Source organism: Acanthopagrus latus, chromosome 7, assembly GCF_904848185.1.
Source record: "Acanthopagrus latus isolate v.2019 chromosome 7, fAcaLat1.1, whole genome shotgun sequence".
In the NCBI taxonomy this organism is placed as follows: Eukaryota; Metazoa; Chordata; class Actinopteri; order Spariformes; family Sparidae; genus Acanthopagrus; species Acanthopagrus latus.
This window is the reverse complement of record NC_051045.1, coordinates 15,293,535-15,312,933: the sequence shown is the minus strand read 5'-3', so window position 1 is coordinate 15,312,933 and position 19,399 is coordinate 15,293,535. Positions and strand designations below refer to the sequence as shown.

Here is a 19,399-nt window from a genome sequence, read left to right as displayed (position 1 = left end):
GTTGGAAGAGCTTTTTAAATATTTATGACAACTGTATGACCACATGGTTATGTCTAGAAATGTATTTACCTTCACAGGCACAGGAAACATATGATATTTATGTAGGTAATTATAGTAATTAGGTTTTCAGATTCAAACTGTATGAAGTATTCTGAAATAGTACACATCTTCTGAATTACAGTAGAGGGTATGAGAGATATTATAATCATGTAAACATTAGGGTTGATCTGTGCCCATTTAAGGTCACACACACACACACACACACGCACACACACACACACACACACACACACACACACACACACGCACACACACACACACAGTTCAGTCCCGGGGCCCTTTGGGATCAGTACTTCTCCTTGGATGGCCCATTCTCCAAACCCCTGACAAATATGGACACGGACATACATTTTCCACATAGTTTACCTCACATTGCATCAAGAATATGGTGCTGTGTCCTTTATCTGCACTCCAGTGCGTTACAGAGGTTCAAACTGCATAGGAATTTCAAACATAACTGTTTTCAAACCTTTTTATTCATATAGGAAATATATATACTTCTCCGAGTATATGTGATACCTCTCACAAGATCTAATGGGGAAGTACACTTCAACAAAATGGTGAATAGCATGGTCCAACACCACGCCATAGTAATGCGTCGCAGAGATAAAACAAAAAAAGAAGCTTAAATGAGTTAAGCTAAGAGAGGGATCTCTGTCTCTCTGTATGCAATAAACATATCTCGACAACTGTTCAACTGATCTGCTTCATACTTAGCAGGGTCCTTAGCAGGTTTATTGCTAAGGACCCATGGAGGTGCAGTGTTAAATGCATAAAAGGGATAAAGCGGTTACAGACAATGGATGGATGGAACCACGCTCAAATGTGATACCTCTCACACAGTCTCAAGGGGAAGCAGACTTAAACCAAATAGAGATTGGTTTGGTGCAACAACTTGCTGTAGCAGTAGCAGCAACTTACTTCACTACAGTAAGAAAAATACAAATACTAACCCTACAGGTAAATGTTATGGCTAAGTTTGAACGAGAGGGGAGAGACAGTCAACTTCTCTTTTCCATTCTTCAAGAAGCAGAGGTGAGGATTAACATTTCTGTCAACAGCTGTATGTTAGCTAACATTAGCCTGAAAGGCTAGAACGTTTACCATTGCTGGGCAGCGTTGTCAGCTGCTTGGGGTTGTCTCTCTCATCGGCCGAATGGTCATTAAGAGTTTTTGTAAATATCAAACATTTTTCATAATCTCAGGGTGGCCCTGATGAGTTTGTAAGTACTGAAGTTCACGAGGCAAAAGACTAGATCTGTAAACCCCTCACATTATCAGATCATCCACACCAAACAGCATCTTGTGAATGGTACCTGCTCTTGTTAAAGAAAGACATTTGTGAAAATAAAAGGAAAGAGAAACAAGGAAACAAGTTTTATGGGACAGAGAGTATTATGTAAGTGTTCTTAATATTATGTTCCCATAAATGTTCATCAGTCATCGTTTCATCTGTATCATGTTTCCTAAAAATAAAACAATTCATTGGCATAAGTTTCTGAACGCTGATAATAAGCATGTGTCTTAAGTTGCAAGTGAGCACATTCAAAGTTAAATCGAGACACGCAGTGTGTGTGTGTGTGCAGTCATGGGTCAAAAACAGCGCTGTTGTTTTTACTGGTTCAGCAAAGTTTCCTGTTGATGTGGCTTGTGAGGACACACAGCCATCCATCACGGATCAGTGTTACAAAACAGACACCGTAGACTCATATTGTGTGGGGGGAGTGAGAGTATGAAGTATATGGGTGGGAGTCTCAAGAGTCAAGAGACAGAGAAAGAAACTGATGAGATTTGAGAGAAATGTGATCAGCAGCTCTGTGTGTGCGGTGGAAGCCAGGTTTAAAATACCACTGCTGAAGACATTGCTCTGAGGAAAAATAAAAGAAGAAATACGCAGAGACTGGAGAGGAACATGAGGAAGAACAGTTGGAAAATAATGCGTTGATCAAAAGAACTGTAGTAAGAATCACTACCAAGATAAGAGGAAAGCGCAGACTAAGCTAGAATTGAGAAATTAGGGGACGGGGTTGGGGGGGGCCAAACTGAATTCATGGTGGTTGGCTCTGTCTGGCGATTCCTGGGAAGCCACTAGCAGGCATCTTGTTACAAACATATAACAGATGGCCCTTATGGCCCCATGAACCACGTCTTTAGAGAGAGGCCTCTCCTCTTTTCCCTTCGCTTCCACTGACACAGCAAGAGATGGAAACACTATGACCTCTGCCAGTCAAACCATGGCAAAGTGTAATCACATGTCTCCTGTTCTGCATGTTTGAAGGCTGATGTCTGAAGTGTTACGCTACAACCAAATTCATTACAGACGGAAACTTGTGATACAAACACAATATAAATGTTAATTTCCAGAGTTATTTGACTTGTCATTTAAATTTTCTTTTAATGATTATCTAAATATGTGCACCTCACTGACCTTTTGGTGTTCTATTCTCTGAGATGCCAAGTCTCTCAATTGGCACATTAACATGATTATTGTGAATACCTGAAAAATCTGGGACGGCTGTAGCTCAGCGGGTAGAGGGTAGAGCGGGTCGACTAGTAATCGGAAGGTCACTGGTTCAAATCCCAGCTCCGGGCAGGGCTGAGCTGCATGTCGAAGTGTCCTTGAGCGAGATCCTGAACCCCACATTGCTCATCAGTGAGGGCCCTGCGATGAGCTGGCAACTTATCCAGGGAGTACCCTGCCCTCGCCCTGAGACAAAGCTGGGATTGGCTCCAGCAGCAACACCCCGCAACCCCATGGAAAGGGATGAGCGGTTTGGACAATGACATGACATGACCTGCAGTAATCAAGTATTTGTACTTGCTTACTCTGGGTCTTGTGAGGACTGTTTTATGTCTGCTCTGCATTCTCTGTACTGGAGGCAGATGATACTGACAAAACAACACTGAAATAACTATCATTGACTGATATTGATATCTTTACTAAAAATGTTTGCATTGAATTGCACAGAAACAAGTCAAGTATTTAAGTCTATGATGTCAGATTGTGATAGAACGACATTTATTAATTCAGACAATATGAAACCGTGAAGCATTACATGCTGTACGGGAATGCTGTCATTATATGCAGACTGGATAAATGAAAATAGTTCTGGTCCAGCCCTATTCTGGGCTATGACAATGTCTGTCTCTTGTTGTTGTGGTTCAGATGTTTTTGTGTCTTGTGTTTCATTGATTTTCCATCCAATTTCCCATCCGGAGGAAATTGGGCTATGCAAAAACAATTGAGTGAAGGAGCTTGTCTGGAGCTGAAATAAACAGTCTCCCTTTTTGGTAATGATCCTTCCACATGGCCTTGAATAATGCTTTTCTTCACCTTTCTTCCAAGTTTTTTTGGAGCCATGAGCTGTATGCTTAAACAATATTTGGCGGCATTAACCTCCACAGCACACGCCACCCGAGTACTACAGATAAGCATCGCTGGAAGCTTCCTCTGGCCCCACTCACACCTCTTATATACGCCATGTACCGTCCTGCACAACAGTAAGTGGTCCTGCCACATTGTGCACACCACCGAACCCCCGCATGTATACACACACACACTCCCTCTAACCCAAACCCAGATCCAGCTACAAAGCTCCTTTTGTTTCATTCCACTCAAGGAAAATGGCAACGCACGCAACCCTTTCACAGACTAAGTGCAACCAACAGTGTTGGGCAGAAGGGGAAGGCAGGCAGCCGAACATGTTTTTTTTTTGTCCCATCTGGAAAGTGTTGCATGTGTATACACACAAGGCTTCTCTCTCTCTCTCTCTCTCTCTCTCTCTCTCTCTCTCTCGCTCTCTCTCACATACTTATGTATGGTACATTACAGTGAAGCAATTTTCTGCTATCAGTGCTAACAGAGGATGCAGAGGGCGGGGTTAAACAGAGTGTACAACCAGAACTCAGGTGACTCCTATCTGATTTCTTTCTCTGGCATTATTACCGCCTAATGACCACCATCAGATATGACAGATGGGACTCTGACCTGTTTTATTCTGAATTCACTCATTGCTTACAAGCAAGAACAGGCTTAGCTGAAAATAAACGCCTGGGCAGACATTCATGTGGCACACACAGACACACTTAAAAATTGTGTTTGTCATGAATCGAGAAATCATCTCTGTATTCATGTCAATAGTCACATAGATTGTAACAGGTAGTTTTCATGAACTTGAGCACAGCCCAGTCACCACAATGTAATTTCGCATTTGACGTTTCGGCAAACCACAGATACGTCCAAGGCTGACATTTGTTCCAGACGTGGCATATCACGTTCATATTAAATGCTTACTAGCTTATCAGGAGGTGGAAGGGAGGGTAATTATAAGCTTCAAGGCTGCCAAACTGCAACAGCATTTATAGTCTGTGGGGACATTTCAGACCATCTCCGGGTGTTTTTTGTGGCGACCGACATCGGTTATTTTTCATGGAAAGTTGGACCACCTCAAGCCGTGTAATTGGTGACCATAACCAGCTATTTTTCACAGGATGTCGGTTCATCTCCAGGCAATTTTGTGGCGACAAAAGCAGGTATTTTATGCCAAATCATGATGTTTCCCTAACCCTAAACAAGTGCTTTTTGTGTCTAAACTGAGCATAAGTGCAGTGTTGTGACTAGTGAGCAGAGCAGGCTGTTTTAGATGTCACTGCTCAGAAATCTGAGACGTTCCACACAAAGAATCAGAGCCCATCTGGAAGTTTGTGTTTCGGTGAGTCCTTAAGCTCTGACTGGTTTGGTGAGAGCCAGTGTTTGGACTAGCATTGTTGGTCTGTGGGTCATAAGACGGTTTGTCACTTTCAGTGCAGCCCTTTCAGGTCTTACCTGTTCTTTCTCTCCGCTCTGGGTTTTCTGTGGCCTGCTGCTCCCACTCCAGCCCTTCTGGCTGCCACTGGCCCTGAGCAGGCCCCTTTTCCTCCTCACTTGATGGGAGGTCCGTCTCACCCCCTTCTGAGAGCTACACACAGAGATGCCTTTGTCAGCGGTGGAGCCCTGCTCTCGAGGAGGAAGTGATGGTAAGATTGTACTGAGTGCTTATGGTCACATAACCACAAAACATTATACCAGTGGCTGTTTTTTTCCCCACTGTTCCCTGCATCTTTTTCATCTTTCTCTCCATTACACACTAAGCAGGAATGCAATAGAAGATGTTGAGGTCCAATTTTTTGCCACAGAGCTTGGATAAGAACTGCCTTGCCGACAGCAGATTTTAATCTTTATTCAAAACCCAGCAGCACCAGAGCAGAGGTTAACAGAGGCATGCGCAGTTATCAGGCCTCTGCAGGGAAGAAACAAGATTATAATCACTGCTGTGTTTTCAACAACTCTCTGCAAGAGAGGAAATGACTTATGAAGATAAATATTTCTTTTTTTCTTTTAGAAAGCAGAGTTTCAGAGAGAAATTTTGGATCTTTTGGATCTTTTGGTACCTCTGTGGGTAAAACATTACAATAAGGTACACATAAATGTGACTAGTTACTGAAGAGCAAGTAAGCAATGAATCAGGAACTACTTGATGATAAATGACTGTTAATGAGTCATCCCTGAATAGCTGTGATTTCAGGACTATATAGTAGATATTGATGAGTACTGGAGGACAATCTGGGAGAAACATTAAGGAATGATTAGGTAATGATTAGTTCATAAATGTCTATGAATTGTTCCTGATTAACTTGAATGAACCAGTAATGAGTCATTAATTATTAATTACTGAATCATTAGTTACTGTTTTTGTAAATCTAAAAAAACACAATACCCAACAGACTCATGAAATTCTAATTATTTAATCACTTTTTTGTGTGTTCCTTTAAGTCAGGTTATTATTCAGGAACTACTCCTGAGGAAAGGGTCGATCACTATGTCGATTCACAGGCATTTGTTAACTAATCATTACTTAATAATTCAAGAAAAAAAATATTGGTTGCTGTCTTGTTGAACTTAAAAGGGCACTATCTAGTTTGGGACAAGAAATTCAGTAAGAATTTCAATATTCCCAATATTAATGATAATACAGTTGATTTTTTTTTTCCCATAACAATGATAAGTAAGCTGTTAACAGAGGAAAACAAGGTCCCCAGAACACTGTTTGAAACTAAGAAGGTGACAGGGTCCACCAAATATAAACAAAGTAAAGTAGTATGAAATTGTTTTGTCCTTTAAGGTCGGTTTGTTTATTCTGTTTATTCAGTCATGAGCGAGTTTGTTCATTGAGTTTGTTTCGGCATACAAGATCTATCAATTTAAAGCTTTCTCTTCTGTTTATAATGTCTTCCCCAAAACTACATAGTGCACCTTTAAGAATAAACATTAATGTGGCTGCCATACAACCAACAAGAAAACACATTACTTGGGAAAACCGGACCACTTGCAGTAACTTTCTGCGAGTTGACACCTCAACATGTGAATGTTAAAAAGAATGAGAAAAGAGGGAACAGAGATAGATTAAAAGAAGGGATGGGAAGAGGGATGAAGGGGGAACATAGCCTGGTTGCAGTGAGGCGTTAGACCTGCATGAGTTTGTTTATGGTCAGATGGTTTAATCACCACTACTCTGCTTCCTGTTCCTCTCAAACATCCAAGATTCCTTCCAAGCACTGAACAGAGACTAGCAATCCTACCATTCCCCCTCTCTCCCTGTCTCCCTCTCTCCTCTTTCGCTGCTTGTCTGGCTTTACCATTTTAGGTTTATGACAAAGTTATAGAGATGACCTAAAATAAACTTGGTACATAACGACGTGGGCCAGAGATAAGCTGGATGTTGAGCCCTGGAAAATACCTTCCATATGCGTCTGTAGCTCTCTTCTTGAATTTGTGGCATTTGTGCTTGCATATAAAAGGCGAGTAAATACACAAACAGATCCACCACTCACCCACTGTTGATTGGGCATGGCCACAGAAGTAAGCATGTCCGCCATGGCTCCCAACATCTGGTCAGTGCGCCCCTGATTCTTCTGTAGAGCCTTCATTTGTTCCGCAAATTGTTCCCCTCTGCTGTAGTGACCTCTGCTCTCCAACTCTTACACAATCTCCCCCCTTCTCTTCGTGTGTCCTCTTATCCCTCCTGTCTGCCCGTTTTCTGCCTCTTCAGCTCTTGTCTCACAGCGCACTGTGCCACAGCTGAGCCACCACAGCCCGTCTCGTTCTACCCTGACACACAGGAAACCACACTCATATGAATAATTGATCCTGAGAGGGGGAGGAATGCTTCTGCCTGCGCTGGGACAGGAGCCTCTTCACTCCTTATCCTTCTTTCACCTCCTCCAATCCAGACACAGGTGAGTTCAGCTGCAGGTGTGAAAATATCAACTGCGTCCTCTCATGGAAACTCAGATAGAAGATCTTGTCGGGCCTTCTCAAGCAGAGTCAACTGTCCTCTTCTTCATCATCCTTTCTCAACAGAATGTGGAAGTATTTCTTTCTTAAGTTTGTCCTTCTCTCTGAATCCTGAAGCGGTAAAATGTGACTTCAGGACTTCACCCTCACAGAAATCCTCCTTCCTTGTTCTTCATTGGCTCTGGAGGATCACCACCCCCCCTCCCCAAAACCTCTCCTCCTTCCATCATTCGCCCTTCTCCCCTTTCACTTTTTCCTCTTTCTCTCCACCACCTGAATCCCTTCCCCAACTCAAACTATCTCAATCTATTCTATATCTCTTTCTCTTGGTCTTTGAACAATCCTGGCACCCTACACACTCCATTTATCTCTGCCATAGTCTCAGGCGGTGACACATGGGTTTTGTGAACTCTGAGCTGCAGGGCAGCCCCAAATAAGGTATGAACACACAGCCCATGAAGCTCAACTATTTAAGAGAGTGTCACTGATTGCTCACACATCTTACACAACTTCTTAAACAGCTGAAGTACTGAGTAATCAAACTAGTAGTGTTTGTTTTGTGGCGACTTGAACGATTATTTGCTATTAAAAGTTTGAAGATTTGCAACACTGTTTACTGACAGATTGACCCAGCAGGTCACACGAAGATCATGGAAATAAAATTGACATAATGTGTGTGTTTGTGTGTGTGTGTGTGTGTGTGTGTGTGTGTGTGTGTGTGTGTGTGTGTGTGTGTGTGTGTGTGTGTGTGTGTGTATGTGTGTGTTTCATACTTCATTCATGTTTTACAGCCAAAGTGAACAATCGGGCTTCAAGACGGACCATGTGTTGTTGAGAATAAATCTGTATTCATATAAACAGGTCACGTTACAATAACTAATATAGCTGCTGTTGTTAAAAACCCCTTAATGATCATGTTATCCTAATGTCAACTTCTATGGTCATTATCATTATGTATTGGTTACATAAAAGTTCCACTGCTGCATTTCTCCGACAGCAACACACAAATCACTCTTCCTGCAGTGCCAGGTACTTATGTTTTAGGAGCTGGGGGGCATTACTCCAACAAAGAATATAAAGTGGGTTAGGGTTAGGGGTTAGGGGTTAGGGTTAGTTTTGATGTATTTTATTCTCCAGGCACATTGTGTGAATTAAATATGACAGATATGTGGACACGCAACTTGCCAATATTATTGACACATTGCACATGACAATGAAAAAGAAAGAGGAGTTCCCACAGTACTTTACAATAAACCTGGAGCAACATGAAGAAAAGCAGCATTAACCCACATGCATGTACCTTCAACAAACTAAGTTTTCATTCGTGATGTACTTTTAGATCTAGCCTCATAATTAGGCTTGGGGAGTAACGGAATGAATGTTACATAGTCGCCATACAAAAAAGGTAACTCCATTACTAACAGATCACAGTTTTAAAAAATAAAGAACAGTATACTAGTCTTTGGTACTTCAAGATGAGTTTTGTTAAATCTAAATAAAACAGAACCACACGGAACAAACCAATGTGATAAGCATTTAGAGCTTTAAATAATATCTAAAACTCCAAAATAACAAAACTTTATCACTTTTAGCTTCCCGAAACCCTCAAGGAAAAAGCGGGAAAAGAAAACAGAGCGGAACTTTTAGCTTCATCTTTTATCAACTTTAGCGTGGGATTATTTATTTTTTACCCAGTCTGCTTTATACTATCTTCTATCTAACTAGGCTTGGTACTCAAATATGGACCACTGGGAAATCAAAAATGCTTTGCCCTATGCAGCCATCTGAAAATGTAATACCAGGATTTCTTAATAATATTTGAGAGTGAAGAGTCATGTTATCTACAAAAAAGAGTTAGAAAGATCTCAAGTCAAAAAACATAACACAGATATTCGCATAATACATAAGAATATTGCTTCACACCAGCTTCACTCTCCAACATCACATTGAATTATTGATTCTCTCACAATATGTGCTGATGTGGCACCACTGATAAAAATGAAGATTTATTTAATCTAAAGCATCTATGCTTATTTATTAAGGACTGGCAGCACACAGTAATATTATGGAAGTGACAGTGAAAAAGGCCCAGAAAGCATTTGACCACAAATAAAAATACAATCAAAGCTTAAGTAAGATTCACCTCTCAGAGCACCTCACACAAATTGCTGAATGAACACAATTAAATCCAATATTAACTTTTCTGACAAACTGTGAAGAATTGATAATATTTCAACAGTGCTTTCATACTTGGTCTAACAGCAACATGAATTAGGCCCTGTGGTTGTAATCATAAATCCCGCTCCTTCAACTCTGTTGCATTTACATGACTTCACCAATATCTCTCTCTGTGACTGTCTCTCATTTTGACTAATGTGTTTTCATTGAGACAAGGCAGATCTCTGAGCTTCACATTATCTTTTAAAAAAGAGCAATGATGCTCTTGCAGTGAAGGAACTGAAGGGAACAGCTTTATCAGGGCTTAATACAATTAGTTATCAGCAACACACTAAAGGCCTCATACGACTGAGCTGTGGACACATCACAATCATTTTCTCTAAAGACAGCCAAAATTGAAGTACATGGCCCTGTGATGACCTTTGATTTAATTATAACAGACACAGTCTATACATACAGCATAACCACTTTTGCATGGTAGACAGTGGGAATCCTATTATGTAATTTCTGTAAAATTGTTAACACAGATGAGCAGATGAAAAATGTGCAGATCACATCATCCTTTTAACTAGTATCTCCAGTGCTTGTCAGACATGCAATACTATTTCTCTGTTGAGCCAGGAAAATAACAATTACTTTCAGTAATTGCTCATACTCCATATCACTTTATGATTTAAGTCTACTCAAATTTAGAGCCTCGATCATACGTGTGTGCTAAATTATTGTTTATACTGAAACTTGATAATGAAATATATGTGCAGTATATGCACTTGTTAGAAAGCACAGAAAGTGAAAGGACATATTAAGGCTCTGGTGCTCACGTTTTCACACTTCTGTTGTTGTATGTTTTTCTTGCCCTAACTTAACCTTGACCCGGCCAATAGCGAGTTTCATTTTGGCCCTCCTAAGGAAAAGGTCTAAGTACTTTGGCTCTAAACAAATCATTTCCTTATTGAGCAGCATTTGTTCCCCGTGCCTCACTCACCCACCCTCGAGTCAGAGCACAAACACCACAAACTTCCCACTGTAATAAGTTTTCACAAATCACCCCAAATCTTCTGCTTGCCTTCCATGAACAAGTTTAGCTCTGTTTCCTATGTGCTTCCTTTCCATTCACCTGATGCCTTGAGGCTTTTCGATGCTTTAGAGCAAATAGCTGTTCTGTCTTTTTAGCCACATAGCTGGAAATAATACAGCAGATGCTCACAGCGACTGAGCAAAATGCTGGTAAGACCCATCCTGGGGAGTCTGCCAACAATCTAATATTAGCTGAGCACATGGCTGTCTTTAGAATCAGTCACTAAGCTGGCTAAACTTAGTTCATTGCTTCCCAAGCCTCTTTCCAAGTTCCTTTGCTCTACCACCGACCTCTGCTGGGTACCCTGGTGTCTGGGGGGAAGTTGGACTGCCTTCTCCTGTGACTGAATGTCTTTGCGAGGAATTTGCAGAATAGGGGGAAAATAGCTCAGACCCTAAAAGGAAAGTGTGAGTACTATCAGGAGGTGGGAATCAGAACAAAATGTTCCTCAACTCAAACATTAGATTAGTGATCATTTGTCAAAAAAATCTGAGTTCAGGGGAGAAATACAGACCTGCTGTTAAAGTATGCTGTGCTGCCCTCATCTGGTAACGCAGTCAGATCATTCTTGTTTATCTAAAAGGATAAAAAGAAAAACATGCACGCACCACCACCCCGCCCTGTAGTGCCAAACACACTTCCTTTTCCTCTCCTATCATTTCTGTTTTGGCCTTTCACAGCCTATAAATCTTCACCCCCAAGCGTGCACTTTTTTTCCTCTTCCTGTGTTTCATATTAGTGCAGACTCAAGACCAACCTCAGGCTCCTGCATCTAAACATAGCACTGTTACGAGTAGTGGGTCAGGTTAGTGTGATGTTATAGGTCTGATCTAATTGCTCACAGCCGAAGAGCAGGCCTCTGATAAGGAATTGGCCGGCGTATTTGATTGGATTTAGTAGGATTATGTTTTTGGAGGTGTGTCGACTTCAGCTGGGTGGTATCAGCAACATGTCTCTGTTGGTTAACTCTTCACAGCAGATCAGCTACTATAATTCTCTGGATCAAAGTGCTTTTGGATGGGCGTCCAATTTGTCACAGCAGCTTTAGGGTGAAGGACATCTGATATCAAAATAATCTTCCTCATTATCAAGCATTTGATGATAAATTGTTAATGGCATGTTCCACTCCACAGTGGAGACATGTAAGCTCAGCGCAAACAAGATGTGCCTTGTTGTAGGTTTGGAGATCTATTTAGAGGTGATATAGACAGCAGCTGTAACCTATAGTGTAGATCAGTGTTATGGCTATTTAAAACTTTTAGCTGTCTGAATACCTTGTAGAAGCTCTGTATTATCCGGTTTGATCAGAAGAGGGCAGTCTTCATCCCTCTAACAGAAAGAAGCAGTTGTATAATACCACTGGCCACATGCACGTGCACAAAGTCACAGATTGGCTCTGCTGGATCAATTGAATATCAGGTTTAATCTGTGTACATGCACATGATTGAGTCTGTGAAGCTATGAGTTAACCTGCTGACACAATATTCATGTCCACATGTGGGATTCAGCCATAGGAACAAAATGGTTGTGGTCATAATTGAAGTAAAAAGTTTATTCAAGCATCTTAACCAGGTTTCTTTTAACTGTAATATATTCAGTCTTGTAATATTTTTGTCTGCTGAAAACTAAATTTTAAGGAGATGTAAAAGATGATTAAAGTCACCCTCCAGTCAAAGAAAGTATTTTACTTCTTGTTCCTTGAGTTGAACGCTTGCGCTCCACTATGCAGAGTTCGACAGTAGACTTTGCAGTAAAGTAGGAGACATCTGTGTCCAGCAGTTGAAATGAAAAATATTTGCATATTACTATATTCTGTATTATTCTTATTCTTTTGTGTTGTGTTGGTAGCCTGTTGGACTCCTTCTCTTAACTAACATGAGCTACTGTCTCTGTCGGCAAAGTGGAGAGAGATACTGGAGAACATGCATAAAGTCACACCCTGCACATTGAAAACTACATCCCAGCAGCATACCAAAATTATCATCAGAATAGGAAGAAATAACAGTTTTGATGTTATGGCAGTGACATCTATTGTGGATAGCATGCTAACCAGATAGCCCTTAGCCTCTTTGTACCTCAGGAGATAATACCCTCACCTGGTGGTCTGAGCTACCAGTCCATTCCAATTCAGCTAATATGGTCACTTGCTGACGGCACGGATAACTGGGCTTACCAGCTAACAGCAACTATAGTTAGCAGCAATTAGTTAGGAGTTGTTGTTCGGGGTATGAATTTGACAGTTTTAACATGTCGCACCTTTTAACACCTGAAAAAAATCATGTACAGGCTTGTATAGGTAACCAACAGAGAAAGTGAAAGGGAAAGTCTCATTTTTCATGTCACGTTACAATCCGCTCACAAATGGCCAATAAAGAAGTGACACATGTGGGGAGAAGATCTTTCAGTTATCTGGTCATGGAAATATGCGTTATGAAACAGAAAATATGGATGCTTTCCTTTGAACTCTGTCAGACCAGTGACAGAGCGTGTGTGAGCATGCAGATTTTGCAAATAAGCTGCTTGCTCCGGAATTTACAGCACGTGTGGTTGTGAGTTTGTGTGTGCTGTGCTTCAGCATTTGTACGCACACAGATTTTCCATGTGCTGCATATCTGTGTGTGTCATCCCCGTCATGGGAATAATTACCATCAAGGCCCCCTGGCTTAGAGTAACAGCAGGGTTAGTTTGTTGTCCCAGCAAACGGATTTCCATGGGAAAACAGACCCGAGACGCTGTCTCCCATCTCACAGACACGCTGAAATTATTAAGGCAGGGGGTCCTCAGCAGCAAAGCAGATTTGGGAGCCCTAGCCTCCATGATTGAGTCACAGCACTTATTTGGATGGTTAGAGAGGTTTGCTGTGACAGAACAGACGGGCAGAGGAGAGCTGTGTGGATGTCCAGATTCTGAGAGAGCTGTGGAGACAAGAGAGGGGGGGGGGGGCAGACTAACTCAACAGACTGTAAGGAGAGCAAGGTTGGCTGCTGCCTGTTTCTTTCTGTTAATCCTTAAATCTTCTGTAATCAGGATGAGAGGGAGAGAGCATGTTGCCTGACTTAGGACAGCAGAGTCTATGTTGGGACCTGGACAGATTGTCAGTTGATGAGACAACCTAACTGGCCAGTAGAAGAGGAGATGGAGGGAGGGGGCAGGCACTCAGCTGGAGTCAGAATGGGGGACTTGAACTAAACCAGTTTCCGCCAAGAACCAACAGGAAGAGTGAGTATGATTTAACCAGCTACAGCAGGAGAAAGAAAAAGGAGAAGAGGACTAACTCATGGCTGGACTGATTTAGGGTGAGACTTTGACTATTACTTTTTGTTCCAACAGCTCATTTTTAACCTCAAAGGAAGGAACTTCACCAGATTGCAAGGTGTTGCTCAGCAGGAAGTGTAGGCCACCGCGTTAGAGTAGGAGCTTTCTGTGTTTGTGCAGAGGTTTATGTGATAGTTACCTTTATAGTCACCTGTATTGTTCTGCATGAACCAAAACAGAAACACGTGTTTGTGGGATTGAAAGACTTGTGCAGCGCTATCCAGCATTCTGCATGAGCTTACCCACAAGATGCTGTGACTCTAATAACTTTAATGGAATCATTGTCAGCAAGTGCAAAGTCGTGTCTGGGTGACTTTGTGCCAAATGTGGATATGATGCCCTATATGCCTGGCCAAGGCAACCTACAATCCCTCACTGGAAAGCAGTCAAGCTCTTTCTCGCTCCCAGCTGCAGCTCCTTTAAAACATTAAGGAGAAGTGCATCCCATCTTAAGTCTGAGCCTCGAGAAACAGTGTCATCACTAGTATTATACAAAATAACATTTGTGAGAATTGCCTTGATTAATTTATTGATTTAGACCAGAAAACCAGTGGATACTACAGTGTATTTGTAGTGCAGAGCAGTGTGTCATGGTTAAGACACCATGACAGATGCTGTCACTAGCCTGGCCTGTCATTGCTTTCGGCACCATATGGCCTTTCTCGACACAGTACACTCCTCCTACTATGCCTTCGTTCACATTATTCACAGACTGAGCTTCCACAGATGTAGAGCATTTCTTTTCTATTTACTGTTATTACATTTTTAGATACACATTCAAGCCTTTCACATTTACCACAGGTTTTAATAGTTATAGTTAAAATACATTAGCTTGCCCTCAGAGTCATAACTCTTGTTCTATTCTATAATGTGCTGGGGTAGTGAACAAACATTGGCAAAAAGCATGTTACACAGTCGGCTTGCTCATCTTCTAAATCACAGACTTCCGGATCAGTCACCCTCATCGGAGCACTGAGGTGACATGAGGTTCCTTATCCTCTTTAGGCATCATGGACTTAGACATGGCCATCTCAGGTTGTTAAATCTATTTCACATGCAAGCTTCAACGGCTGAAATGATTTGCCTTTTTCTCACAAATATCTCTACAATTAGCAACACTTGTAATACGTGCAGCATTAGTTCAGCGGCCATTAAGACCCCTCTCCTTCCACTGTAGCAAATTCTGTACCCAAAAATGGAATAATCTGAAAAAAAGTCACATTGTCAGTGTTGCAGCGTGCCCCTAATATTATCTCTGCTGACAGGCACAAAGAGTTCGGTGGTGTAAAGTCATGCCTTTTAAAATAGGACTTGCAACAATTTGTTGATTAATCAATTAGTTGATTTAAAGAAAAACGTTAACTATTCTAATAATCAATTAATAGTTTATGTCATTTTTCAAGCAAAAATGTCAAACATTTGCTAGTTCCAGCTTCTTAAATGTGAGGATTTGCTGCTTTTCTTTGTCATTTATGATAGTAAATTAAAAGTCATTTGGTTTTGGACTACAGATTAACTGGTAATGAAAATAATACTTAGTTGCAGCTCTATCATTGAATTCAGAGGCATTGCGTGATTGTTTCAAGGCTACAAAAGGAAAATTTGCTCAGTTGTGTGCATGCTAATGAAATGTTGTTGTTTTTTTAAGATATGGTTAGTGGGCAGCAGACCTGACACTCAGCTGTGATCCCAGGGGGGTCCAATGGCCACTGCAAACTATGACCCCCACCTGGGCGCAGGCCCATCCGAGGACTCGGAGATCCTCCTGGATGATTCTGACTCGGGGAGCGTGCTTTCTGATGATTCTGTGCTCCCCGAATACGAAGGGGATGAAAAGAACACGGAGCCAGCTAAAACACTGTATGAGGCCTGCGCTAAGAATGACCCAACATCCCTGCGCAGGATCCTGGAGAGAGGAGTCACGAAAGAAGAGGCCATGGAGCTGGACATCAATGGCAGGGTGAGCTGGATTTTAATTCCTTTTTATCACTCAAGGAAAGTGACTTTGATACAACCTCAGAAATCTATGGTTTAAGATAAAGATGAACTTTTGGAGCATCCCAGTGGCTCAGTTGGTAGAGGCTATGTCCTCGCCTGTAGGGGCCCTGGGTCTGAAAGCTGACCCGTGACCCTTTGCTGAGTGTCCTGAGCTTCTCTCACCTTATTTGCTCCCCCATTAAGCTGTCCTTTCCAATTAAGCCATGAAAAGACCAAAAAATAAAGATAAACTTAAGAGTTTAACAATGTTCAAATTATTTTTACATCGTTCCCCCTCAGAATGGGCTGATGCTGGCTGTGGCCAAGGGTTTCATAGACATCGTCACCCTGCTCCACACGTGTCCATTAATAGATATCAACCACCAAGACAACGATGGAAACACTGCCCTCATGATTGCTGCCCAGGCAGGTATGCCTGGTGACACATACAGCACATCACCTCAATATCTAGTCTCACATTAATTCTACCATATCAAACATAAATGTTGTGTTTTCAATCCAGGCTTCGTCAGCATTCTAAACTATATCATTAACTTCTACTCTGGTGTGGACACTGAGATCAGGGATCCGCGGGGCTTCACGGCCCTCCTCAAGGCAGGCCTGCAGGGCCGAGAAGAGTGTGTTTCCGCCCTGATAATGCATGGTAGGTTTATGCCACACAAGACTTCCTATAAACACAGGAGTAACATCTCGATTGTGTCCGCACACAGACAGTATAATAATTCAGAGGCAGTCAGGACAGATATTTACATTGGTGCAGCGCCATGGTATGTATCTAACCAGGAGAAAACAAAATGTGACAACTCTTGTGTACAAGTCATGTGCCCAGGAAAACATACATCAAAAACTATAAATGCTGAATGCATGTGATATACAGGGTAAACCAGGACATCTGATCTGAGAACTAATCTGGTTGTTCTCTTGGCTGCAGGGATTAGTCCTGTGTTAACTGTACAGGGACACATTTAGTATAGCACTATAAAAAAATCCAACTATGTTCCATTCCAAAGTCCAATTATGTCAGAGACAGATTTAAAAAAAACATAAGTCTATGATTTAGTTGTATTTAGATGCAAACTGGAGCCATGCAGGGAATAAAAAATGTATATCCAGTGTTCTTGGATTTATCTTTGGGCCTTGATTGATTGTGGATTAAATCTGTGGGATTCTTGTCTGATGTAATATTGTTTGCACCTCACTGCATTCTGTAATATGACCAGATTTACTTCCATAACGTTAAACATATACTCTGTGAACTGTGCTCTAAAATGACCACATGATGGGGTAATTTTGCTGAGTTGAGGGAGCCCTCAGCATCCAACGGTAATTAACTTGTGTCCATGTTTTCATTACATTCTCTTCTTTCTTTCCCTTTTCCTGTGCAGGCGCTGATACAAATGCAACGGACATGGTCCAAGGCAGAGGTCTTAAGGACTGGATCATTAGGACAGGAGGGTTTGAGACTATCAAAAGAATACGCCGCCTGGAGGCTCATCCTGTTGCTGAGCAGTTCTGTTTAAGCTACATCCCAGAGTGGCCAGAGCTGAAGCAACTGGTAGCTAAGTCCACAGCCAGCAAAACAGCCAGTCAGAAGCTGAGGCAGCGCTTAAAAGACAGCCTTTCTTTCAGCTTCCCTCAGGACCCCCAAGACGATGGAGTCTTGGACCATATGGTACGGATGACCACAGGCATCCAAAGCCCCCTAATAGCCACCGCTTGCCATCCACTCTGTCCCAACAGCCCACCAGAGATGGGTAAGCGACGGTTTGCCATCCCTGAACTGCTTGAAAAGCATAGCAGCAAGGAGCTGGAAGAGAGCACAGTATCCCACAGTAAGGGCTCTGTCATATCAGCTTCTCCATCCACTGTGTCAGCCCCCTCTGTATCTCTGACCTCCTGCTGCCAGGAGTCAGAGCGCAGGGAGAGCATGCCAGGCGGCGTGAGGAGTTTCATTCCCCGCGGCATGGCACATAGAAACAGCATCTTCCCCTCAGGCTGTATTCCTAAGATTGAAGTGACAAAATCTGGTGAGCCCACTCCAAAGAAAGAGAAAAAGAAGAAAAGGCAGAGGGGCTACCTGGAGCCTCCTGTGTGGAAGTACAAGGAGGCCAAGGAGGAGAAAAAGAGGGAGAAGAAGCTGCAGCAGGAAAAGGAAAAAGAGCTGCAGGAAAAACGTAAACGGTCATCAAGCCAAAAATGAAGCATCATTCTCATCTCCTCAGAGAACTTCACTGTGATAGGGTCACGCATGAGGGTACAGCATGCGATTACAGTGGCTCTGAGGCCAGTTTTCATAGAAGAAAGAGGATTCTCAAATCAAGTTAGCGTATGAAAAATGGACCGTTAAAATGATTTGAACTTTGGCCTGTGATGAACCTGAGAAAACTGGAGTGACTTCACTAGATATGACATATTTTTTAACATCTTTGGAAAGCTTAAAATCATCTCCACCAAATGTTTTTGGGTTTTGGAGATAGGCAGCAACACAGCACGGATGTTTCTTATCGCAATTTCTACCTGACTGATTGGCTGGTCAACATTTAACGGGGATGCAAGTGTTTTTGAAGGACTTCATTTCATTTTGAAAAAAAACAGGCGGTATGTATTGTGAACAAATCCCATGTAGCGTGTCATCATGGTATTCAACAGCAAGACAACCAAAGCAATAGCAAAGTTTTGTCAGCACCTAACTACTGTAAGATTCATTAACCTTTTATCATTTCATCTCTGCAATGGAAGTAATAGCAGCCAATCAAAGCACCCGACTGTCACCCGACAGTAGCAGGATTATGTGGATATTAACTCTCCCTCTTGCCCCACCATCATTCAGACTCACTTGAGGAAAACAACAAAATATCTGATTTACTTTAAAGATGATCAACAAGATTGATACAAAAGTCAAAAGTGCTGTCATCAGTTCAGAGTTGAACCTGAGAATACAAGCTGGGCTTAATTTAATTCTTCTCCTACAAAGGTTATCTAATCTTCACTATATGCAACATGTAGCATCTACCAGATCTTTATTGTGTCTTTTCGACAAGATTTGAAAACCACAAACTGTTTTGTTGACATGTGAATGATGATAGGAGTGACAATATAAAAAAAAAGGAACTGAGCCATATCTGCTACAGTTTTTCATGAGAAAAACTGCTCACTGGTTTATAACTCTTCTGTTTGCTGGTGCTTAATGCATCATTTCTGAGTAACCTATGCACAGCAAAGAAGCTATCTGGACATAACGTCACTCAGGAAGTTTTCTGATATTACTATGTTAGGCATTATACTTAAAGCCTTTCTCGAGACAAGAAATCTCTTTTGTCCAACTTGCATTGGAATCAAAATATTCTTGTAGCTCAAGTTGGTTATTACTAAATTACTACATATGTTATACAGCTATAACATCAATACACATTGTAATTACAGCAGAGGATCTTTAA

The 19,399-nt window shown here is 41.7% G+C and overlaps 2 protein-coding genes across 3 annotated transcripts in view; one reads left to right on the top strand and one right to left on the bottom strand.

Moving 5' to 3' along the window:
• arhgef25a (Rho guanine nucleotide exchange factor (GEF) 25a) overlaps positions 1 to 7,143 on the bottom strand; it is a 55,154-nt gene extending 48,011 nt beyond the window's left edge. For both annotated transcript variants that reach the window (XM_037103644.1, XM_037103645.1), the window contains exons 1-2: positions 6,931 to 7,143; positions 4,886 to 5,018 (exon numbers count right to left, since the gene is read on the bottom strand). In XM_037103644.1, coding sequence (XP_036959539.1) covers positions 4,886 to 5,018; positions 6,931 to 7,026 — 229 coding nt within the window. In that variant the 5' untranslated portion in view covers positions 7,027 to 7,143. The remainder of the gene's footprint in view (positions 1 to 4,885; positions 5,019 to 6,930) is intronic.
• A 59-nt stretch (positions 7,144 to 7,202) lies between these two features.
• On the top strand, positions 7,203 to 19,377 carry ankrd33aa (ankyrin repeat domain 33Aa). Its single transcript, XM_037103650.1, has 5 exons — positions 7,203 to 7,335; positions 15,613 to 15,924; positions 16,242 to 16,371; positions 16,465 to 16,605; positions 17,348 to 19,377. The coding sequence occupies exons 2-5, from the start codon at positions 15,667 to 15,669 to the stop codon at positions 18,160 to 18,162; spliced, it is 1,344 nt and encodes a 447-aa protein (XP_036959545.1). The 5' UTR covers positions 7,203 to 7,335; positions 15,613 to 15,666; the 3' UTR covers positions 18,163 to 19,377.
• Positions 19,378 to 19,399: the final 22 nt, after the last annotated feature.